This window comes from Chiloscyllium punctatum, chromosome 40 (assembly GCF_047496795.1).
Source record: "Chiloscyllium punctatum isolate Juve2018m chromosome 40, sChiPun1.3, whole genome shotgun sequence".
NCBI classification, from domain to species: domain Eukaryota; kingdom Metazoa; phylum Chordata; class Chondrichthyes; order Orectolobiformes; family Hemiscylliidae; genus Chiloscyllium; species Chiloscyllium punctatum.
In genome coordinates this window covers 2328915-2341287 of record NC_092778.1, presented here as the reverse complement: position 1 = coordinate 2341287, position 12373 = coordinate 2328915, and the positions used below count along the sequence as shown (strand labels likewise).

Below are 12373 nucleotides of genomic sequence, written 5' to 3'. Positions count from 1 at the left end.
ACAACTATATCTTAATAGTCCATTACATTAAAGTTATTACAAGTACAATGATTACAGTTACTTCTACTCAAACCAAATACTTCATAGAATTTATGATACTTCATAGACTTCATAGGTACTTCATAGAATTTACAGGATTAACCACAACATATTCCAAAGGTTTGCAAATTGAGATGGCTTGAGACTTCCACATACCTCTGGAAAAAATGGTTCCTTCAAACCTCCTCCATAGAGTCATAGAGATGTATAGCACGGAAACATACCCTTCAGTCCAACTTTTCCATGCTGACCAGATACCTCAACCTAATCTAGTCCCACCTGCCAGCACCCGGCCCATATCCCTCCAAACCCTTCCTATTCATATACCCATCCAGATGCCTTTTAAATGTTGCAATTGTACCAGCCTCCACCACTTCCTCTGGCAGCTCACTCTGTACACATACCACCCTCTGCATGAAAAAGTTGCCCCTTAGGTCTCTTTTATATCTTTCTCCTCTCACCCTAAACCTATGCCCTCTAGTTCTGGACACCCCCATCCCAGGGAAGAGACTTTGTCTGTTTATCCTATCCATGCCCCTCATGATTTTATAAACCTCTATAAGGTCACCCCTCAGCCTCCGATTCTCCAGGGAAAACAACCCCAGCCTATTCAATCTCTCCCTATAGCTCAAATCCTCCAACCCTGGCAACATCCTTATAAATCTTTTCTGAACCCTGTCAAGTTTCACAATATCCTTCCAATAGGAAGGAGACCAGAATTGCACATAGTATTCCAAAAGTGGCCTAACCAATGTCCTGTACAGCCGTAATATGAACTCCCAATGCCTATACTCAATACTCTGACCAATAAAGGAAAGCATACCAAATGCCTCCTTCACTATCCTATCTACCTGTGACTCCACTTTCAAGGAGCTATGAACCTGCACTCCAAGGTCTCTTTGTTCAGCAACACTCCCTTACAATTAAGTGTGTAAGACAATTGTCCCCCTGTTCTTGATTCCCCTTTTCAACAGAGGTTTAAACACAGCCACTTAGATTCAGAATTCTCCTCATGCTATTGTTTTTACCGCCTGGTGTCTTGCAACTAGGAAATCTGACCCTCTCTTTTGGACTCAACTGCTCCAAAAATCTAACTGTTAGTACAGCCCTTCAGTTAGCAAGAGTTTTAATTCCTTTTAAGTAGCATAGAATTTCAACTGAATCCTGCACAAAACAAATATTCCTGAATCTTTTGTTTTTATTTAAACTGCTTGTTCTCTTCTATGCATGAGAGTCTATTCCTCTCACTCCTCCTTTGACTAACGTTTTGATTATCCCACTGACTTATTATTAATTAATGCACTCAAGCAGCTCAATCAGAGTCTATTCAGACAATACATTTTCTATTTACATAAACTTACTTTATTCTTCTGTTTTATGCTGAAAATGTGTTGCTGGAAAAGTGCAGCAGGTCAGGCAGCATCCAAGGAACAGGAGAATTGACATTTCGGGCATAAGCCCTTCTTCAGGAAGGGAGGGCTTATGCCCGAAACGTCGATTCTCCTGTTCCTTGGATGCTGCCTGACCTGCTGCGCTTTTCCAGCAACACATTTTCAGCTCTGATCTCCAGCATCTGCAGTCCTCACTTTCTCCTCTTCTGTTTTATGTTCAAGTTCGGAAGTATGAAGACAACAACAGAGAACCCTTACTTCAGGACAGACAACGCCCCTGCCAGTACATTGGAACCTCAAGAATGTGTCATCATGCATCAGAAACTGAATGAGATTGACATTGTTGTGCTGTCCCTCTACATTTTACTTGTTATATTTGTAGGAGTCTGGGTAAGATCTTCATCTACTTACTAAACTACTGGCTGAAAACACACTCTTGATTAAAATGTCTTCTAAGTTTGAGGTGCAGTGCAGATGGATCAGGAAAATATGCATAACTGCAGTTGGAATTTAGGGATGGAACCTATTATCTCAAGGATTTCATTTCATTTGTTTCCAGTCATTTTCTTGGTAAGGTAAATGCCACTTTTGAATTTTCTACGTATATTTCCTAAATCAAAAGGACATCAAAATGGCTGCTTGTGGGCACCTTTGACAATTTCTTTAAACCGCCATGAAACTAGCAAGCATGGATTTATGCTGAAGCCAGTAAAAAGGCCAATTCTGAGCATTTATTTGGGAAATGTGATTGATCTGGGGAGGTGATGTGGTGCATTGGGTAGTCTTATCATCCCAACTGAGGATAATATTGAACAAGTCTGATCCCAGAGTGAGGCACAGCTTGATAGATCATAGGTTTTGTTTCTCTATTGTTTAGTGTAGAGGTCAGAAATCGAACATTTTCACAAGAGCTGCCAATATACTTACAACAATTCAGTGACATGTGACCACAATTCGGTGACTTTTACCCTAGTGATGGAGAGGGATAAGTGTGCACTGCAGGGCAAGAGTTATAGCTGGGGGCAGGGAAATTATGATGCGGTGAGGCACGACTTAGGATGCGTGGCTTGGAAAAGTAGGCTTCAAGGCAAGGGCGTAATTGATATGTGGAGCTTGTTCAAGGAGCAACTATTGAGTGTCCTTGATAAGTATGTACCTGTCAGGCAGGGAGGAAAGGGTCGTGTGAGGGAGCCGTGGTTTAATAAGGAATTGGAATCCCTTGTTAAAGGGAAGAGGGCGGCCTATGTAAAGATGAGGCGTGAAGGTTCAATTGGGGCGATTGAGTGTTATAAGGTAGCCAGGAAGGATCTGAAGAGAGAGCTAAGAGCAGCAAGGAGGGGACATGAAAAGTCCTTAGTTGGTAGGATTAGGGAAAACCCAAAGGCTTTCTATAGGTATGTCAGGAATAAAAGAATGACTAGGGTAGGAATAGGTCCAGTCAAGGATAGTAGTGGGAAGTTGCGTGTGGAGGCTGAAGAGATTGGGGAGACACTGAATGAATACTTTTCGTCAGTATTCACTCAGGAACAGGACATTGTTGCCGATGTGAATACTGAGTCACAATTAATTAGAATGAGCGGCTTTGAGGTATGTAGGGAAGAGGTGTTGGAAATTCTGGAAAGGGTGAAAATAGATAAGTCGCCTGGGCCTGATGGCATTTATCGCAAGATTCTCTGGGAAGCAAGGGAGGAGATTGCAGAGCCATTGGCCTTGATTTTTATGTCCTCGTTGTCTACAGGAATAGTGCCAGAAGACTGGGGGATAGCAAATGTGGTTCCCTTGTTCAAGAAGGGGAGTAGGGATAACCCTAGTAACTATAGGCCAGTGAGCCTCACTTCTGTTGTGGGCAAAGTCTTAGAGAGAATTGTAAAGGATAGGGTTTATGAACATCTGGATAGGAATAATGTGATCAAGGATAGTCAGCATGGTTTTGTGAAGGGCAGATCGTGCCTCACAAACCTTATTGAATTCTTTGAGAAGGTGACTAAGGAGGTGGACAAGGGTAAAGCAGTAGATGTGGTGTATATGGATTTTAGCAAGGCGTTCGATAAGGTTCCCCATGGTAGGCTACTGCAAAAAATATGGAGGTATGCTATTGAGGGTGAGTTGGAGGTTTGGATTAGGAATTGGCTGGCTGGAAGAAGACAGAGGGTAGTAGTTGATGATAAAGGTTCATCTTGGAGTGCAGTTACTAGCGGTGTTCCGCAAGGATCTGTTTTGGGACCATTGCTGTTTGTCATTTTTATAAATGACCTGGAGGAGGGGCTAGAAGGTTGGATGAGCAAGTTTGCGGATGATACGAAAGTCGGTGGAGTTGTTGACAGTGAGGAAGGATGTGTCAGGTTACAGCGGGTTATAGATAAGCTGCAGAGCTGGGCAGAAAGGTGGCAAATGGAGTTCAATGTGGGTAAGTGTGAGGTGATTCACTTTGGTATGAGTAACAAAAAGGTGGGGTACTGGGCTAATGGTCGGATACTTGGTAGTGTGGATGAGCAGAGGGATCTTGGTGTCCATGTACACAGATCTCTGAAAGTTACCACCCAGGTAAATAGTGCAGTGAAGAAGGCATATGGCGTACTGGCTTTTATTGGTAGAGGAATTGAGTTCCGGAGTCCTGAGGTCATTTTGCAGTTGTATAAGACTCTGGTGCGGCTGCATCTGGAGTATTGTGTGCGGTTTTGGTCGCCATACTATAGGAAGAATGTGGAGGCACTGGAACGGGTGCAGAGGAGGTTTACCAGGATGTTGCCTGGTATGGTAGGAAGATCGTATGAGGAAAGGCTGAGGCACTTGGGGCTGTTTTCATTGGAGAAAAGAAGGTTTGGGGTGACTTGATAGAGGTGTACAAGATGATTAGGGGTTTAGAAAGGGTTGACCATGAGAACCTTTTTCCACGTATGGAGTCAGCTATTACGAGGGGGCATAGCTTTAAATTAAGGGGTGGTAGGTATAGGACAGATGTTAGGGGTAGATTCTTTACTCAGCGAGTCGTGAGTTCATGGAATGCCAGTAGCAGTGGTGGACTCTCCCTCTTTATGGGCATTTAAACGGGCATATGGAGGATAGTGGGCTAGTGTAGGTTAGGTGGGCTTGGATCGGCGCAACATCGAGGGCCAAAGGGCCTGTACTGCGCTGTATTTTTCTATCTATCTATCTATCTAACAAAAAACACTTCAATATTTATACAGAAAACAAAGATTCAACACTTTCACCCCAACAATAATTTTTTTTAGATTATTTATAGTGTGGAAACAGGCCCTTCAGCCGAACACGTCCACACTGACCCTCCAAAGAGCAACCCACCCAGACCCATTCCCCTACATCTAACACTACAGGCAATTTACCATGCCCAATTCACCTAACCTGCACATTTTTGGACTGTGGGAGGAAACCCACGCAGACACTGGGAGATTGTGTAAAATCCACACAGACAGTTGTCTGAGGAGGAAATTTAACCCAGGTCTCTGATACTGTGAGGTAGTAGGGTGGCACAGTGATTAGCACTATCTTACAACTAAATTTTAGTGAAAGATTACCCCATCTCCATGATAAAGCTGCTGCTTCCAATAAAATGGCTGTAATCAGATCCTTACTCTGTAGTCACTTGATGATATTCTCTTCAAATAATGTCTATCACTGTGATCTGCTAACTCAGTTCACTATTACAAGCAAGTCGGCTTGCAAATAGGAGGCAATAAAGACATGTGCTTCCTTCCCCCCTGAATCCAGTCCGATATGAATGGAATGGGGTGAGGGAGTGAGGTCTGTGCAAAAATCCAGCTGCAAAGGTCCAGTTTCAGACTGAATAGCAAGATGTGATGCTAATCAACTTGTGTTTGATTTTGAGCAAGTGTGCACAATAACTGAGTCCAAAATTGCAGTTACCTGATTTCCAGACTTGTTAGCCTTAACCATTAATATTATTAGGGCAGAAACTAACATTACAAAGACCTGGACCAAAGGCACCATGACTTTTATGATTTTAAATTAAGTGAGTGATAGGGGTGGAGGGCTGGGGGTTCGGGATGGTGTTTGTGAGAGGGCAATCCCTGACAACTATTCAGAGGCAGGGGGAGAGTGGTAAGATGGTAATGTTAATAGATTGGTAATCCTGGGTACTTGAGCTCAAATCTCACCATAGCAACTGGTAGCGTTATAAATGCTAATCAATAAATCTGGAATCTAAAGCTAGTGCCAATGATGGTAACGGCCATGGAAACCATCTCATTTGCTATTGCCCTTTAGTGAAAGAAAACTGCCATCCTTTTCTGGCTGACATGTGACTCCAGACCACAGTAATATTGTAGATTCTTAACAGTCCATGAATGGCCTAGCAAGTTGTTCAGTTTGAGGAAAAATTAGGGATGGGCAAAAAATCCTGGCTTTCCCAGTGATGCTCACAACTCATGAAAGAGTAAAAACCAGGGTATCACTCTCTAGCCCTTGGTACACAAATCTGTTAAGATCCCCCCCGAATTAATTGTGAACATGTTGAATTCTCCTTCCTTCTCATAGTCCTCTGGCTTCTCCTGAGCGTGATCCATTGTTCTCTCCCCACGTGCCCCTGCATTGGTCATGATGATGCTTCTGCTATCCCCTTCATCGCCTTGCCCTCTTCTGATCACAGCCACATTTTCATGTCACTCATCTCAATTGTGATCCATTCTCTTGATCTCTTCAGTCCCTGTGACCCATTGTCCTTTCCAATGGCTCAGTGTTGCAATGGACATCTACCTATTTTATCCCCTGAGTCACTAGTAGGCCCAACATTAGAAAGAAATCTGAAGAGATGAGGCAGATAAAATTGGATAGCCCCCAAAAATAGGCACTGGAGTTGTGATTTGCAATTTACCTGCACCAGATACTCCTGATACATGGGGATAGACATCTCATGTGACATTGCCATTTACCTGGCAGATAGATGCATTAACTATACTGATGAATAGCCACAGGGGATTCTGCAACAGGGGACTCCCGTTCATGCAAGTGTAATCATATTTAGAGGCAGTCTCACCCCTAAAGGGATAGTACATTCTGTGGAGGAGCAAGAACTTGTCAACATTGTAATGATTGCATGGACTGCAGTGGTTTGAGAAGACCATTCACCACCAACTTCTGAAGGGCAACTAGGGGCGGGCAATAAATGTCAGCTAAGCCAACAATGCCCACATCCTATGAGTGAATGAAAACATACTGAGGTTGTGACCAGCAGTGGGCTGAACCTGCTAAAGGTTGTGATATTTTAAAACCTAATCCTCCTTCTTGATTTCCCGTCATTTCACAATCCCTTCTGATTTAGGAGTTGCACATTAGTCAGCAGTCTGTGATCCCTCCATGACCACCACTCACCCGGAACTTACCCTTGTGCCTCACTCCTTTCAAATATCCAAAGAATCACAACCTGACCAAGAAGTGGTGCAAGGTCTGGGAGGAATTAAAGAAGAAACGACTGATGGTGAAGAAACACTCTGACTTGCTTTCACCCTTGCAGCCACCAGGTTGGACACTGAGACTTTGTGCACTTCGAGATAAAATCTGCATTTACTGAGCCACCAGACTGCAGCTGAGTGATGGAGTTGTGCAGATGTCTTTGTTGGTCTGCAATATCCCACAGAAGTTCTGCTGTAGATGAAGACTCTGATGGAGAGGCACATTACAGAAGACATATGCACACAGCAATATTTGGCAAGGCTGCCAGAGAGCCCATGGACACTGTCAAGATGGACAGAGAGGTCTGACATGCAGTGATACACAGGGCTTGGTGCAAAACTTGAGCTTAACCCTTCAGTGGAAATACTGGCCAACTTCAGGAGAACTCTGGCAGACTCAACCATCATACAGGAATTGATGGCCAATACCTCATCTGCCAGTATCAGCAGATGGATTGCAATATCTGGATGATACAGTGCAAGCTCAAACTGCTGCTGTCATGGCAACAGAGACCAGTGTTCAAAGAGGTTTGCAGGTACTTCGAGCAAGTCTGCAATATGTGCTGTAGCTGATCTCTGGAATTGCTGAAGTGCTGACCTGGGGTGAGTGGCAGTGGCTTTGTGGGTCACAGAGTTGTTCTCAGGATGACTACTTGCCAGGCCTGACTGCTGGCTCTCACACTGAGCTGGTGCTGTCCCACCTTCTTTTGCAAAGCCTCATCAGGTCATCCTGCCAGGCCATTTGCAGTCTCTCCCACAGATAGTCAGCAGCCTCTCACCAATCATGCTACAGCTACTGGGTTAGTACTGGGCTGGTCAAAGGCAGGCAGGCTGGGCGTATATGAAGAACATGGTTATTTCTGCACTGGTTTGTTTTTGGTGGTAGTTTTTATTCCAGTATTGAAGGCAAGATGACATTGTGATGGTTTTGTTTGGAGAAATGGGATGCGTTTGTTGGTACAGGTCAATTAAGTCTTTGGAAGATCAGTGTGGGTGTGAAGGGCTGAATGGTCTGCTTCCGTACAGTAGGGATTCTATGACATCAGAATACACACTGCTAGTGTCAGATCAGTGTTGCATACTGACTGAGATCACAAGCTGACTACTCCAAATACACTGAATAGGAGAAGGTGAGGACTGCAGATGCTGGAGATCAGAGCTGAAAGTGTGTTGTTGGAAAAGCGCAGCAGGTCAGGCAGCATCCAAAGAGCAGGAGAATCGACATTTTGGGCATGAGCCCTTGGGCTTATGCCCGAAACATCGATTCTCCTGTTCCTTGGATGCTACCTGACCTGCTGCGCTTTTCCAGCAACACATTTTCAGCTCAAATACACTGAATGCCTTCTTCGTGCATCTGTGCTAACAATGCCATTTGGAATCTAAATGACACCCATAGCAGCAAACATCTAGGCACGACACATTTTAATTTTGTAGCTGATGTGCACTTTCTTAACAAAAAAATTCCTTTATAATATGTCATGTGATTAGAATCAGTGATTGCTTCCAGACCATTTTCCACCAATGTTTTCAATTCTCATTCCTTTTTAACTCAAGATATTCTATCTTTTTATTTAACTTAATGTAAGTAGTATTCAGTTTTCTGTGATCTGTAGTTAAATATTGTATTATCAAAGCTTGCTAACAGGATGGATAAGTATCCTAAAGACTTGGCTTTCCAAAGGTCCTCAGCTCTGCACTGCTGTTACTCAGACTCACTGCAGAACAAAGCAATGCAGACATGTAACTTTACACTGTAACCAACAACATTCATAGAGCACCTTCACCAGAATAAAATACTCCAAGACACTTGACAAGAACACTTTGAAAAAAAGAGACTAAGCCACATGAGGAAGGTATTAGATTAGACAATCTAAAGCTTAGTTAAAGAGGTTTAAAGGAGTGTCCCTAATTAGGAAATCGAGATGAGGAGGCAGAGATAGTTTTCCAGGGTTAAGGTCTAATTCTTTCGAATAACAGCATTGTATTAGATTAAGAATGATATATTGTTTCTGATTTTTTCGATTAGTCCATGTACAAGTCAAAGAGGAACACTATTCGAGGCTACTTTTTGGCAGGAAGGAATATGTCTTGGTGGCCAGTAAGTATTTGGATTCCTAGCTTACATTGGACAACCAGCATTTGACACTGCCTAGTCTCAGACTTCTATTTCTTTTGCCCAGATTGGAGCAACCCTATTTGCCAGCAATGTGGGAAGTGGCCATTTCATTGGGTTGGCTGGAAGTGGAGCAGCCACTGGAATTGCTGTTAGTGTGTTCGAGTGGAGTGTAAGTTATTTTACATGTTGAAATATTTACTTGTAAAAAGTTTCCGACTAAAACAAAGCATTCAGTTATAGAAACAGGCTTTAGCCAATCAATGTCTTGAGTCTGTTTTGCTATTCAATGAGATTGTGGTTAAATTGTGACTTCATGCTATATGGCAGGAATTAAGGTTTAGACAAGTGATGCAGACAGAATGTGAAAAAACACATTAAGCAGCAAATGGTAATAATCTGGAAATAATTGCCAGTGAGAGTGATGGAGTAGGAGATAACGAGTGATATCAAAAGGAATTTGTATGGGCTCCCCAGGGAAATAAACCAAGGGTTACAAGGAACAGGACTGAATATATATTAGAACCCGAGCTGTGGGCTGTTGGCTACAAACAGCCTGCCAGAGGGTTTCATGCAGACTGACATATGTTCTACAGGTAGACAAATTTATAGGTCATTTATTAATAATTACATAACGTTACACAAGAAGGATCATAGACCAGGATGATATAAATTGAAAGTTTATTGGTTTCAATTTTTTAATTTTCTTTTTGTTTTATTTGAAACCAGAGTTTCAAATACAGGTGAGCATGAGTGGAAGATCTTCAAGGATTATTAGAATCTCCATGTGTGCTGCAGTAGGTTTATGGTGAGCCTATCAGCAGCAATTAGGGGAGAGTAACTGTTTCTGACTGGAGCCCAAAGTCGGCACCCTGAGGCCCGGAGCCGGGGGCACCCTGAGGCCCGGAGCCGGGGGCACCCTGAGGCCCGGAGCCGGGGGCACCCTGAGGCCCGGAGCCGGGAGCACCCTGAGGCCCGGAGCTGCCTTGAGGCTCAGAGTCAGGAGCACCTTGGGGCCCAGTGCCAGGAGCAGCACCCTGAGGCCCGGAGTCAGGAGTGCACTGAGGCCTGGAGCTGCAAAGCTTAGCTGAAGAATCTGTAACCACTTTCAGCCTGCAGTATTGAGTAGACAATCCATCTTTGCCTCTTCCTGAGATTCCCAACATCCCAAATGCCAGTCCTCAGCCAATTTGATTCACTCTTCATGATAACAAAGAGACAGCTGAAGACACAGGGTACTACTAAGACTATATACACTGCCAACATTCCAGCAGAAGTCTTGATGGCTTGTGCTCCTGAACTAGTCTCACTCTGAGCCAAACTCTTCCAGTGCCAGTCCACTACAGCTACATCACTCACATCAACCTAGCAATGTGAAGAATTGTCCAAATCTGACCTGCCCACAAAAAACAGGACAAATCCAACTGACATTGAATGGTATTGCCATCGACATTGTAAACTTTTCACTGTACTCCTATAATTCTGTCCTTGAGTACATGTGACAATAAACCTAATTTTATCACCATCCTGGGGGTTACCATTGACCAGAAACTGAACTGAACCAGCCTCATAACTGCTGTGCAAGTTTGAGGCTTGGAATTCTTGTCTGGTAGAGAGAGGGAAAAGGGGAATAGTTGTGTCTGCTGGCTGTAGGATAGATGTGTCCAGTGTGGGAATGCATCTGATGGGAGGGAATAGCTGTGTCTGGAGGGAGGGGAGAGAAGACGAGAACTTAGGGGAAGACTGTTGTTTCTGGTGGTGAAAGGAACTTCCTTTGTGTGAAAGAATAATGCTGTAATATCAGGTAATGCAAGATCATACCATGATAATTTCCTTTACTTTTCCTTTTTATAGGGAATGTATGCTTTGATGTTACTAGGTTGGCTTTTTCTACCCATATACATTGCAGCAGGGGTAAGATTGCATTTTAACTACTTCTAATGCAAAGCAATCATTTTCACAAAAATCAAACTTCCTGTTCCTACTTAACATGTTATCCTTTATTCAACACTTTGTCTAACCCCAGAGAAGGGGGTTTCAAAGCAGGATTCTGCAAAATATAGGAACAGACTACTAATGAAGAATTACAATTAGGATTGTTGGGATGGAAAGGCTATGGAAGGTAATTGAAAGGTAGCTGAATAGGTGAGGACAAATCGGCAGCTTTGTAAAATCACCAATTTTGCAAAAAGACCAACTTCACTCCCACAAATTGGGTCCTTAAAGACAATAGCAGTTCAAACAAATAGAACAGAGTTTGATTTACTCAGTTCTCATAAACCGTAACTCTGGTTATGGTTTGTGAGAATATGGTTTTTTTAAACTGATGGAAACCACAAGTCATCTGCCTCCATATCCATATCTAGCCGGCATGATACTGACAGAGAGAAGCAGCAGTGTGTACCATCTGCGAGATGCACTCCAGCTACTCACCAAGGCTCCTTCAATTTCTTCCAAACATACAACCTCTACCACCCAAAAAGGGTAAGGGTAACAGATGCATGGGAACACCACCAACTGAACATTTCTTTGCAAGCCACACACCATTCTGACTTCACTATATCACTGTTGCCAAGTGCCTGGGACTTCCTTCCTATTAACATTTTGTTTGTGCCTATTCCTGTGGACTGCACTAGTTCCAGAAGAGCTCACTACCATCTTCTCAAGGGCAATTAGGAATGGGCAATAAATGCTGTCCTGGTTCATTTATTTGTATCCAGTTAATAAAAAAACCCTATGATGGGACATTATTGCTTCCAATAGCAACTGTGGGAGAAGTGAAAAGGTTTCTGCCTGATCAAAGACAATGTAATCTGATTCGGGTTCCTATACTTAGATGAGAGCAGTGAAATTCAGATCAAATTCTTCTGTTTGGCCTCTGGGTTTGCGATTAATGGTTCGATCTCAATTTCCATGTTTGCCCTAAGATGAACATATTATCTCTCTGCAGGTCACCACCATGCCTGAATATCTACTGAAACGATTTGGAGGCCAAAGAATTCATTTTTTAATAGCTTTACTTTCTTTGATTATCTATATATTCACGAAGATAGCAGTAAGTCTGTTTTTTTTTATTGAAGGTTCCACATGTATTATAAATATTGCAGGTGTTTCTGAGAATACTTGATTTGATTATGAAGTAAACAATTGGGAAAACTGAGGTTTCCGCTGCATGCCCCACATTGTGACTACTTGACATTCACTGTAGGTCCAGCACACTGTCTCTCACCATCTGGTATCCTGAAAATACAATATACCTCAGTGCTAAACTCTCCATATACTATATTGCTATGAATAATTTTAAGGAGGAGACAGATGGAGGTCTAACTAATGGTGGGTTGAAGGGTTATGGAGAGCAGACAGCAAAGTGGAATCGAGGCTGAATTGAGATCAGCCATGAT

At 43.0% G+C, this 12373-nt stretch overlaps 1 protein-coding gene across 1 annotated transcript in view; it reads left to right on the top strand.

Moving 5' to 3' along the window:
• The first annotated feature begins 1661 nt into the window (after positions 1–1661).
• LOC140464750 (sodium/myo-inositol cotransporter 2-like) overlaps positions 1662–12373 on the top strand; it is a 64334-nt gene continuing 53622 nt past the window's right edge. Inside the window, exons 1-5 of the mRNA XM_072560244.1 lie at positions 1662–1820; positions 8886–8957; positions 9040–9144; positions 10827–10886; positions 11923–12027. Of these exons, the coding sequence (XP_072416345.1) occupies positions 1662–1820; positions 8886–8957; positions 9040–9144; positions 10827–10886; positions 11923–12027 (501 nt within the window). The remainder of the gene's footprint in view (positions 1821–8885; positions 8958–9039; positions 9145–10826; positions 10887–11922; positions 12028–12373) is intronic.